We start from the raw sequence: 13265 nt of genomic DNA on the forward strand, positions 1-13265 counted from the left end.
GCTCAAGTCTACAAGTGCCACCATGATTCTGACAGCCGTGGTTCTCCCTCCTGTTGCAACTCAGTTCCAGGGAGCCTCTTCTTCTGGCTGTTTTTCCTTCTCTGCTTTTGCAGAGTCGAGGTTCTCTACTTCATCCCAACCTACAGTCTCTGCACTTAACGGCTTGGTTCCTCAAGACTTGATGCCCTCGTTCCAGTTCTCCCAGCCTGTGCTGCATGTCATGGAGGCATCTCGGAAGGATTCCACTCGCCAATGTTACCATCAGAAGTGGACCCGTTTTTCTTCCTGGTGTGCTACCCGACAGCAGGAGCCGCTGTCTGCCTCCTTATCTGCTGTCCTGGACTATCTGTTACACTTATCTGACGCTGGACTCAAGTCCTCCTCAGTTCGAGTCCACCTTAGTGCCATTGCTGCTTTTCATCAGCTGATTGACGGGAAGCCTATCTCTGTTCATCCTGTGGTTTCCCGCTTCATGAAAGGCTTTTTCCACGTTCATCCGCCCCTTAAACCTCCTCCTGTGGTTTGGGATCTTAACGTGGTCCTTACTCGCTTGATGAAACCCCCGTTTGAGCCGCTAGCGCGAGTTCACTTGAAGTATCTTACTTGGAAGGTTGTGTTTCTTATTGCTCTCACTTCTGCCCATCGGGTCAGTGAGCTTCAAGTCTTGGTAGCGGACCCTCCTTTCACGGTCTTCCATCATGATAAAGTGGTTCTCCATACCCATCCTAAATTCTTGCTTAAGGTTGTTTCTGAGTTTCATATTGTTCTCCCTGTGTTTTTTCCAAAGCCCCATTCTCGCCTTCGAGAAGTGGCTCTGCATTCTCTTGAAGCACACCGCTCCCCAGCTGTTCATCTCTTTCGATCCTAATCGCTTGGGTTGTTTTGTTTCTAAGCGGACCATTTCTAACTAGTTGGCTGCTTGTATCTCTTTCTGTTAAGCTCTGGCTGCTCTCTCCCTGCTGGGTCGAGTCACAGGCCACAAGGTCAGAGCAATGGCGGCGTCTGTTGCTTTCCTCCGCTTGACTCCACTTGAAATGTAAGGCTGCCACTTGGTCCTCGGTTGATACGTTTACCTCGCACTATTGTCTGGATGCTTTCTCCAGGCGTGATGGCCATTTTGGCCAATCCGTTTTGCAAAATATGTTCTCCTAAATTGCCAACTCTCCCTTCATCCCATTCTGGTTAGCTTGGAGGTGTCCCACATTTAGAGAATAAGCTGCCTGCTTTTCCTGGGATAAAGTACAGTTACTTACCGTAACAGGTGTTATCCAGGGACAGCAGGCAGATATTCTCGCAACCCACCCACCTCCCCGTGGTTGACTTCTTTGCTAGCTATCTGAACTGAGGACACGCTGAGGAGACGCATGCCCTAGACCGGGCGGGAGGAGCACGTGCGCATGAGCGGGCCAATCGCAAGCTTGAAGGTCTTCAAGCAAGTCTGTTTGCGAAAACGTCCACTGGGGGCTCCGTCGGTGACGTCACACACATGTAGAGAATATCTGCCTGCTGTCCCTGGATAACACCTGTTACGGTAAGTAACTGTGCTTTTCTACCACTCTCTGGGTGAAGAAGAACTTCCTTACGTTTGTACGGAATCTATCCCCTTTCAACTTTAGAGAGTGCCCTCGTTTTCCCTACCTTGGAGAGGATGAACAATCTGTCTTTATCTGCTAAATCTATTCCCTTCAGTATTTTGAATGTTTCGATCATGTCCCCTCTGTCTCCTCTTTTCAAGGGAGTAGAGGCCCAGTTTCTCCAATCTCCAGCCCCTTAACCATTTTAGTTGCTCTTCTTTGGACCCTTTCGAGTAGTACCATGTCCTTCTTCATGTATGGCAACCAGTGCTGGATGAAGTACTCCTGGTGAGGGCACACCATGGCCCGGTACAGCGGCATGATAACCTTCTATTTATGATCCCTTTCTTAATCATTCCTAGCATTCTGTTTGCCCTTGTCGATCTTAACTCCCAAGTCTCATTCCTGGGAGGTCTCTCCAAGTACCGCCCCGGACATCCTGTATTCGTGCATGAAATTTTTGTTATCGACATGCATCACTTTACACTTAGCCACATTGAACCTCATTTGCCATGTTGATGCCCATTTCTCGAGCTTGATTATGTCACGTTGCAGATCTTCGCAATCCCCCTGTGTCTTCACTACTCTGAATAACTTTGTATCGTCCACAAATTTAATCACCTCACTCGTCGTACCAATGTCCAGTTCGTTTATAAAGATGTTGAAGAGCACGGGTCCAAGCAGCAAGCCCTGCAGCACCCCACTGGTGACGCTCTTCCAGTCCGAGTATTGTCCATTTACTCCAGTGGTTCCCAAACCTGTCTTGGGGGACCCCCAGCCAGTCAGGCTTTCAAGATATCCCTAATGAATATGCATGAGAGAGATTTGCATACCTGTCACTTCCATTATATGCAAATCTCTCATGCATATTCATTAGGGATATCTTGAAAACCTGACTGGCTGGGGGTCCCCCAGGACAGGTTTGGGAACCACTGATTTACCCCATGAACTTTGAAAAAAATCTACTCCATCAAAAGTCTATGCCTCGGTGCCACCAGGGTATGAAGGGTGTACTGTGGACAAATTTGGGCGTCGCCTGTACCAAAATTCCATGCTAGCAAATAGAAATCTAAATTATAATTTCCTGCTATATAAAGCACCTTGTTAAGAAATTGCCTTTTGATAGATACATTTCTCCACAACCTTTGCAGGAGTTTTATCATATCTCTCGCACCCTTGCCCTAACTAGAGAAGCATGGCAAGATCTGCTTATGATGCATTTAAATTATCTTCTAGAGCAGTGGTCTCAAACTCAAACCCTTTACAGGGCCACATTTTGGATTTGTAGGTACTTGAAGGGCCTAAGAAAAAATAGTTAAGTCTTATTAAAGAAACTAGTGTTTTAGCCCGTTACATTAACAGGTGCTAGACTTAGGCTTTTCTTTCTTTCTATCTGTCTGTCTTCCCTTCTCCCTTACTTTTACCTCTTCCATGTCCAGCAGCACCCCTTCCCTGTTCCCCCTGTCCAGTAGTATGCCTTCTCCCTTACCTGCTCACTGTCCAGCATCCGCTAGGCCGGGCAGCCTCGCATGGGTAACCTCAGTGTGAAGGATCAGCGAAAGGAGAAATTCTCCAGCGCTTCACAAAGCAAGGCAGAGGCAACCATACCCCCACCTGCACACCATCATCGGGTACCTCATGTGTGCTTTAAATCAAAAATTTGAATCAAACCACAGTGAGAGACTAGTAAAACACAGATGAAATAAGTCAAAGAGAACACTCTGAGAACCCAAGCCAATTCCCCAAGAAAAATGACAATGGATTTAGCTTCAAGTAGTCTTCGTAGATCATCCAGAAGAAGCAGGGAGAAAAAACGATATACCCCTGAATACCAGGTCCAACCAAGCCTGGTTTCGGGAACACAACATCTCTTCCAGTCGGCTTGGACTTATGCCACTCACTCCTTTATCTATGGGTTCCTGAGGAAGGGATGTTGTGTTCCCGAAACCAGGCTTGGTTGGACCTGCTTCTTCTGGATGATCTACGAAGACTACTTAAAGCTAAGTCCGTTGTCATTTTTCTTGGGGAGTTGGCTGGGGGGGGTTCTCAGAGTGGTCTCTTTGACTTATTTTACCTGTGTTTTACTAGTCTCTCACTGTGATTGGATTCACATTTTTGATTTAAAGCACATCCCTCTCATCCTCAAAGATGCTTGTCGAGCTCAAACAGGAGGAGGCCACCATGATGTTCATAGCTCCTCGGTGGCCCAGACAATCCTAGTTTTCCCTTCTACTTCAACTCAGTATCAAGGAACCAATCCCTCTTCAGATTTGTCCATCTTGTCTCACACAGAGTCATGGATTTCTTCTGCATCCTAATCTTCAGTTGTTGCACCTGACCCCTCTCGGGCTGACATCGGCTGACCTTCATCTTTCCCAGCCTGTCAGACTTATCTTAGAAGCATCAAGAAAACCGTCTACGCAACCATGTTATCAGTAGAAATGAAAGTGGTTTTCCTTCATCATCATGATGCTAAATCCAGCTCTGTATCTTCAGTATTGGATTACCTTCTACATTTATCTAATTCAGGCCTCAAGACCACTTTGATTAGAGTTCATCTCAGTGCTATCAGTGCTTTACATAGACTAGTTGATGGGAAACCTCTCACTGCTCATGCTCTTGTATCCAGATTTATGAAAGGACTTTTCAACGTCAAACCTCCTCTCAAACCACCTCCAGTAGTTTGGGCTCTTAATGTGGTCCTTGCTAGACTAATGAAGCCTCCTTTTGAACCAATGTCCTTGGCTCATCTTAAATATCTCACCTGGAAAGTGGTTTTTCTTATCTCTTGCATCTGCTTGAAGAGTAAGTGAACTTCAGGCACTGGTGATGGATCCACCATTCAGTGTTTCATCATGAGAAAGTGGTGCTTCACACTCATCCAAAGTTCCTTCCAAAGGTAGTCACTAAATTCCATCTCGATCAATCCATTGTGTTTCCAGTGTTTTTTCCCAAGCCTCATTATCACCCTGGAGAAACGGCTCTTCATACTTTAGACTGTAAACCAAGCTTTGGCCTACTACTTACAACATATTCAACCTCATAGAACATCTCCTCAACTCTTCATCTCATTCGATCCTAATAAGTTGGGACTATTTCTACCTGGTTGGCGGCTTGTATCGCCTTCTGTTTTATGCTCAGGCTGGGCTGCAACTGGGGAATCGTGTCACAGCCCACAAAGTCTGAGCTATGGCAGCTTCAGTTATTTTTTTATGTTCACACCTATTGATGAAATCTGTAAAGCTGCTACTTTGTCCTCGGTTCATACATTTACATCTCACTACTGTCTGGAATCTTATTCTAGATGGGGTGGTCACTTTGGCCAAGCAGTATTACAAAATTTATTTCCTTAATGACCAACACTCCCTCCATCCCATTCTAGTAAGCTAGGGAGTGCCACATGTGAGAATATGCTGCCTGCTTATCCTGGGATAAAGCACAGTTACTTACCATAACAGATGTTATCCAGGGACAGCAGGCAGATATTTTCACAACCCACCCACCTCCCCTGGGCTTCTAAGCTTACTTAAGGAACTGAAGTACCGCAAGCCTACATCGGGCTGGAAGGCACTTGCGTATGTGCGGTGCGGGCAGTTTGCAAATTTAAGTTCTTAAAATGGCGATGCACTTTTAAAACTGTCTATAGCGGAGCTCCATGGATGACATCGCCCACATGTGAGAATATCTGCCTGCTGTCCCTGGATAACACCCATTACAGTAAGTAACTGTGCTTTCTCTTCAGTTCCCCTTCCCTCAGTCCTCGAGGGTTGCACTTCAGTCAGCTTTTCAGGATTTCCAAAATAAGGATGTGTGAGATCTAGAGCAGAGCTGAAAAGCTTGTTGAGCTGGGCGCTGCAAAAACGAGGACTGAGTTTGTATATCTTTGACATAGGGTATTTAAGTTGAAAGAATCTTTCCCACTGCCCATCAGGAGCCCAGAAGATAAATATTGTCCCCTGAAGAAGGCGAAGCTATCGCCGAAACCGAGTCCTAGTTGGGATTTCGTTTACATTTTAATGGCTTTATTACAATAAAAAGACTTGTGTTCCCACGCTGGTTGTGATGTCTCTTGCTAATTTTTCCAATATTTAATATGCAATGAAAATGGAGCTCCTCCTCTAAAATCAAAGGGAAGGAAAACTTGAAGATGTGGAACCCAGTATAGGAGGCTTTTACTGAGAGTTGTCTATAAATTGTGAAAGTATGAACAGATATCAGATAGGCATGAGAGACGAGGCTAGCCCTGCCATTAGACAGACTTCGATGTCTATTTAGGGCAGCAAAATTTGGGAATGGGGATGCAACTCCAGTGTAGCAGGAAGGCAGTGGTAGTACATCTTTCAGTACAGGCCCTAGCTCAAGTGCTGCCGCCATCCCACTCTGACAGGAAGTCTAGAGTGGGCAGGACTCTGCCATATTTGAGTATGGACCTCTACTTAAAAGGCTCTCTGCCACTATGCTGAGTTACTACCTGGGTAGGGAGAAGGGGTGCAGGCCCAGAAGGAGGAAAATGTGAACTTAGGGGATTGGGGAGGGGGAAAATATGAGCGAAAGGAACCAAGGTGGGGCTAGGACGGAGAGATGCTGACCATCTGTGGTGGGGGGGCATGGCTGAAAATTTTTACTAGGATGTCAGATATCATTGAGCCAGCCCTGGAGAGTAATGTATTGAACTCTGGGAAGGTGAAGAGGGTTCTTTGATGAGGAAAGTGTATGGTTTTTTAATGTGGTTGCCTTTGGAGACTGAGATAATGTGTTATATGAATAGATTTTTTTATTACTGAATTACTTTAAAAAAAAAAAAAAAAGAAACCCACAAGAAGTTTCTTATTTTACAGGTCCAGCAGGAGCATTAGAGTTACAACCAGCTGATGAAACGATTGAAAAATCTCAAGGGGAGCAAGTTAATTTGGATTGCCAATTCACCGTTTCATCTGATGATACAGGTCAGCTTGGTATTGACTGGACCTTTTCGCCATCTGGTGGTGTTGAACAAACAGTAAGTTATGACAGCTTTCTGTAATGTTTATTCCTATAGGCAAGATTTAGTTTTGCTAATACTAAGTTTTGTTCCAAATAGGATCAATTCAGTACTTGTGGGTTTTGCCCATCTACCAACAGGTAGAGACAGAGAACCTAAACCATGGTGTTCAGTGTTACACTCAATATTTCCTCTGTTTCAGCAGGTCAGAGATGTCTTGACAACTCCTTCTGAGTTTATCCTGACCTGCTGGCCTCCTTTCGTAACATTTTCTGTCTACACAGAGGCAGAAGCTGTAACCTGGGCAGCAACTTTTGTGATAGTGTTTCCCAGCAAAATTATGGTTGTAGAAGTACGTGCACCTGATAAGAGAAGAAAAAGCCATACCTATTGGACTGAAGAGCCTATAAATCAAAACATCAGCCTTGGAGTGGGTGGGAATTATGCACTAAACAGAGGTTCTCCTCAACTGCTATCTGTTCTCTCTCCATTAGTTCAGCTTTTCTTCCTCTCTCCTCCACCCCTATTGGCAATATGGCTCCCTCTCTCTCTCACTGTCCATCTGTCTTGAGTGATCCACGGCTCATTTAGCGACTTATACACTGCAGGCGGCCGGCCCACAAGCCTTCCCCCTGACGTCAATTCTCACATCAGCGAGAAGGTTCCGGGCCAGCCAGGCAGTATTTGGCTGGCCCAGAACCTTCTCTCCGACATCAGAATTGATGTTGGGGAGGGGGAAGGCTTGTGAGCTGGCCGTGGACAGAGTGTGAGTTGGTGCATGCACCCTGGCCTGTCCTTGCTTTGAGTTGCTGGGGGGGGGGCGCGATAAGAGTGTGTTGACTCCAGCGAGGCTCTGCTTCAGGGGAAGGGTGGTGTAGTGGGCAGGCAGGGAGGGGATCCCCCTGTGGCTTCAGCGGGGAGGGGGGGGCAGGCAGGCAGGCAGGGATCCCCCTGCCGCTGCAAGCCAGGCCGTGTATCCCCACGTGTATCCCAGACCATGTACCACGTCTTGAGAAACAGTGACCTAAAGAACCTACTATATGAAGCACTGGGGGAACACGCTGCAAAATTTCCAAGACCTTGAACATGGCCAGATAAACTGCCTCTTTGAAAGCATCCTTTTTGTCAGTGTGTAAGTACATCATCGATCAAAGAACATCTCCATTTGTTGGAAGATGTGAACTGGACAGTTCATCAGTGCCCTACCCTAGCAGCCATACTTCAGCACTGCTTCTAGTTTTTGACATTCTTACTTAAGAACTAAGAATAGCCTTCCTAGGTACATCAAGCCCAGTAGCCTGTTCACATGGTGGCCAATTCAGGTCACCAGTACCTGCCAAAAACCCAAAGAGTAGCAAATTTTGTAAACCTACCTCTAATTTTGTTGTAAATCTGCTATTCAATGCAGATCATTTGCTAATTGATGTAAACCGCCTAGAACTCACTGGGTATGGCGGTATATAAGAATAAAGAATAATAATAATAACATTATCCCAGGACAAGCAGGCAGCCTATTTTCACATATGGGTGACGTCACCGACGGAGCCTCGATGCGGAAGCCTCGCAAGCATACTTGCTTGAAGAAACTAGAAGTTTCGAGTCAGCCACACCAAGCATGCATGAGTGCCTTCCCGCCCAGCACAGGGCGCGTCTCCTCAGTTCTCAGTTTTCCTCAGAGCCGAGAAGTCCGTCTTTGATTCTCTGCGTTTAACTTACTTTGTGCCTTCTCTCACCGGTTTGTGTTATTTTTCTTCACGAATCGCTGTACTTTATTTTATTACTAGTTAAAAAAAAAATGTTATTTCTTCCGTTCGGCTGCCGGGGCAGGCCTCTTGGCCGCAGCCCCGGGGCTTCTACCTTGCAGCGGCTGTTTTTCCTTCTATGTCCCGACAGGCTTCAAGAAGTGTAGTCAGTGTCAGTGTGTGATTTCTCTCACGGATCCACACAGCAGGTGCCTCAAGTGCCTTGGGCCACAACATCACCCGAAGTCGTGCGAGTGTTGTGCTACTCTTCAACCTCAAGCCCTTAAACGTCGTCTACTTTCAGTGGAGAAGCTCTTCTAGATGGATTCGACTACTTCCTCGACTCCGAAGCCGACCTTCGACCAAGGGCCCTCCTGCCTCCACTGCTTCGACCTGGAGCCTCATCAGACCTTCTTCGACGACGTCTGCTGTATCTTCCCCTGTGTCCTCAGGTCAGATAACTCAGCAGACAGTTCCCCCGGTGGTGCTTAAGGTGCCTAAGACTTCTAAGTCGAAGCACATTTCCACTGCTTCGGTGGAACCTCCAGCCAAGGCAGGTGGACCGGTTTCAGATGCGGATCCGTCCTTGCCAGCTTCTTTCCAGACCATGTTAGAGCAGTAATTTGTTCAGTTCCTCACCAAATGGGACCGAAGTTAGCTACTCTAATTCAGCCTGGGCATTCTGCAGACTCCTGTGAGGTTGAGTCTCTTCCTATGCCTCAGTCTGAGTCTACACACTCTATGCAGGGAGCAGAGTCTCTGCGAGGTCTGGTAATCTACTTCTACTAGACCGCCAACTCCTCGATCGAGGTCTCCACTTCCACACCTCGAAGACTCAGCGGTTTCGATTGCCTCATCCAAGACTCCCTATTCTTTTGATGCCTTTTTTCCAGCCGAAGCTTCATCTTCGACCCAGGCTGCCTCGACGACCTCAAGTCCTTCTCGAGGCAAGGCATTACCGGATCAGCTATCTTTCTCCTCTTTTCTTCGTCAGATGGCTGTTGATTTGGACCTTCAATTGGATGCTGGTTCCAAATACTCTAAGGAGTATCTCGAAGTCATGCATCTTCCTCAACCTCCGGCAGAGTCACTTAAGCTTTCTCTTCACAAGCTTTTGTCTCAAACTTTTACCAGATGCCTGGAGACTCCTTATGTAATTCCAGCTGTTCCAGGCAAGTTGGACTCCAGATATAAAACTCTCCATTGCAAAGGATTTGAGAATTTGCAGCTGTCTCACCAATCCTTACTTGAAAAGGTCCCATCCTTCCAAGGTTTATGCTACCATTCCTCCTGGAAGGGAAGGGAAAACTATGGACAAATTTGGACGTCGCATCTATCAAAATGCCATGATGTCCTCAATTACAATCTCCATTTTGTCACTTATTTTGAGTTCCTCATTGCTCTTTTGCCTAAATTTCTTAGTTATTTAGATACTCAAAAGCACTTTGAATTTCAAGAAGTCATCGCTTCTCTATCACAACTCAGATTACATCTACTTCAATCATAAGAACATAAGCAGTGCCTCTGCTTGGTCAAACCTGAGGTCCATCATGCCCAGCAGTCCGCTCACGCGGCGGCCTATCAGGTCCAGGACCTGTGTAGTAGCCCTCTATGTATACCCTTCTATCACTTTTTCATTCAGAAAATTGTCCAATCCATTCTTGAACTCCAATACCGTACCTTGTCCTATCGCTCCCTCTGGAAGCGCGTTCCAGGTTTCCACCACCCGTTGGGTGAAGAAGAACTTCCTAGCATTGGTTCTGAATATGTCACCTTTCAATTTTTCCGAATGCTCTCTCGTTCTTGTAGTTCTTGAAAGTTTGAAGAATCTGTCCCTCTCCACTTTCTCTATGCCTTTCGTGATCTTTTAAGTCTTCTTATGATGCCTTTGAGTTGTCTGCCCGGGCAGCTGTTTGTTCTGTAGCAATGCGTCACCTTGCCTGGCTTCATACCATTGACATGGATCCTAATCTTCAGGATCGCTTAATATTCCTTGTGCAGGCAATGACCTCTTCGATGAATCTATTGAGGCAGCCACCAAGAAATTGTCTGAGCATGAAAAATCCTTTGCTTCTATTGTCAGACCTAAGCCAAAGCCAGCTCCTGCCAAGCCTGCACATCCTCCTCCTATTTACCAGAGGCGTTTTGCTCCGAGGATGGCTCCTTACACTCTCCTTCCTCCCAAGAAACAGCAGAATCAGAAGCAGCAGAAATCTCAACTTTCTGCTGCACCTAAGGCTACACAGCCTTTTTGACTGGGGCGCTCATCTTGATGGTCTCCGTACACAAGGCCACTGGACCAGTGTGGATTGTCAATGTCACATCAATCTGTTGGAACTCAGAGCGATTTTCAAGGCTCTCAAAGCTTTTCAACATCTTCTTCACGACCAAGTAGTCCTCATTCGGACAGACAACCAAGTCGCCATGTATTATGTCAACAAACAGGGAGGGACAGGATCTTCCTCCTTTTGTCAAGAAGCTCTGAAGGTTTGGGACTGGGCAATCCACCACAACACCTTCCTCAAAGCTGTCTACATCCAAGGGGCGAAAAATTGCTTGGCGGACAACTTGAGTCGTCTTCTGCAACCTCACGAATGGACACTCCATTCCTTGCCTCTTCATCACATTTTTTCACAGTGGGAAACGCCTCAGATAGACCTCTTTGCAGCTCCCCACAACTACAAACTGCCTCAGTTCTGCTCCAGGATATACTTTCCTCATTGCCTCGAGGCAGATGCTTTTCTTCTGGAATGGACGAATATCTTCCTGTATACATTCCCTCCATTCCCTCTCATTCTAAAGACTCTGGTCAAGTTGAAGAACGATCATGCCACCATAAGAACATAAGCATCGCCTCTGCCGAGTCAGACCACAGGTCCATCATGCCCAGCAGTCCGCTCTCGTGGCGACCCCCCAGGTCAGTGACCTGTAAGTGATCCATTATTGAAGACATTTTGTCCTGTATAGTACCCCCTCTAACTATATCCTTCAATCCCCTTTTCCTTCAGGAACTTGTCCAACCCCTTCTTGAACCCAAAATCATACTCTGCTCTACCACCTCCTCTGGAAGTGCATTCCAGGCATTCACCATCCTCTGAGTGAAGAAGAACTTCTAGCATTCGTTCTGAATCTGTCTCCCTTCAATTTTCTTGAGTGCCCTCTTGTTCTTGTTTCCCCGGCCAGTCTGAAGAATCTGTCCCTCTCTCAACCTTGGTACTCCCTTCTACTTCAATTCAGCAGCAGGGAGCCATATCTTCTACCAGTTTTTCCATCTCTGCTTACACAGAGTCGGGGATCTCTGCTTCATCCCAACCTACGGTCTCTACACCTGACAGCTTGGTACCTCTCAACATGACTCCTCTTCAGTTTTCTCAACCTGTCACTAAACTGCATGCTCTGTTATATAACACCAGGTAACTCTTTAACAGCAGAATATAACCTTATCCTAGGAGACCTAAACCTTCACCTAGAAGACCTAACAACCACACCAGCAAAAAACTGTTTATCTTTTCTCAATGCCTTATCCTTCCGAATCCTAAACTCACAAACCACTCATGAAAAAGGACATCAACTGGACATTGCAGCATTCATGACCCACCAACCATCCACCCCATCAATTCAAACACCCAATGGAACCTGGTCCCCATCCCTCTGGTCAGACCACTACACATACAGTTTCAACATCAACTGGACCAAGACCAAAACCACACCTAAATCCAAAAAAATAACATACACCTCACGCAAACATATCGAGCCAACCGTTTTCTGGACAAAAGTAGATGAAACAGTCCAGGACTGCGACCCAAAAGACTTCATCTCTCACTGGAATAATCTGACCACCAACATCCTTGATGAACTAGCCCCACTACAAACCAAAACCAGAACCAGCAGGAGATCAGACCAATGGTTTGACAACGAACTGCTCCAACTTAAGACATTGTAGACGATTAGAAAGAAAATGGAGAAAAACAAACCTAGATCAAACAAAAACCGCCTGGAAAAAAATTAACAAACAATATAAACTTCTACTAAAGGACAAGAGGAAAACTCATTGTACAAATCTTATAGGCACAGAAACCCAAGACACCAAAAAACTATTCCAAATATTAAAAGATCTAACAGACAACAAACCCTACACAACCACTAACAATACCCCACCCCCCTCAGCTACCCTCTTAGCAGATCACTTCAAGAACAAAATTACTAACACCAGAGTCACCCTCAATTTTACCACATCCCACCTAAACGAAATCACAATTCACCCCACAGAAAAAGATTAAACTGCAGCAGACAGAACATGGACTCAATTCCCCAACATACAATGGTCCGAACTCAATAAACTCTACAAAAAATACAGCCATGCCTCCTGTGACCTCAACCACTGTCCATCACATCTCCTTACTACCTCCAGTGTAAAATTCCGTACTCTACTTCTGCAATGGATACAAACCATGCTCACAGACGGCATTTTCCCTACTGACCTCAGCAAAATCATCATCACCCCAATCCAAAAAGACCCAAAAGGACCACCAGACCAACCATCCAACTTCAGACCTATTGCCTCAATACTGTTATACGTCAAACTTACAGAAGGCCTAGTAGCCAAACTCCTCACCAACTATCTAGATGACCATAACCTACTTCACCCCATGCAATCTGTCTTCAGAACCAACTTCAGCACAGAGACACTACTAAGCTCCCTTATGGACACAGTCAGACAACACCTTAGCACAGGGAAAAAAATGCTTCTCATACAACTGGACCTGACTGCAGCATTCGACCTAGTTGACCATAATATCCTTCTGCAAATCTTGGATGCAATAGGTATCTCAGATAAAGTATACTCTTGGTTTGAAGGCTTCCTAAAATCCAGAACCTACAGTGTAAAATCAAACCAAGAAAAATCAGAACCTTGGTCAAACCCCTGCGGCATACCACAGGGATCCACACTATCCCCTACCCTCTTTA

The 13265-nt window shown here is 46.0% G+C and overlaps 1 protein-coding gene across 1 annotated transcript in view; it reads left to right on the top strand.

Annotated features, from left to right (window-relative positions):
• LOC117359348 (coxsackievirus and adenovirus receptor homolog) overlaps window positions 1-13265 on the top strand; it is a 94282-nt gene that overhangs the window by 34047 nt on the left and 46970 nt on the right. The window contains exon 2 of the mRNA XM_033941956.1: window positions 6413-6573. Coding sequence (XP_033797847.1) covers window positions 6413-6573 — 161 coding nt within the window. The remainder of the gene's footprint in view (window positions 1-6412; window positions 6574-13265) is intronic.

This window comes from Geotrypetes seraphini, chromosome 4 (assembly GCF_902459505.1).
Source record: "Geotrypetes seraphini chromosome 4, aGeoSer1.1, whole genome shotgun sequence".
NCBI classification, from domain to species: domain Eukaryota; kingdom Metazoa; phylum Chordata; class Amphibia; order Gymnophiona; family Dermophiidae; genus Geotrypetes; species Geotrypetes seraphini.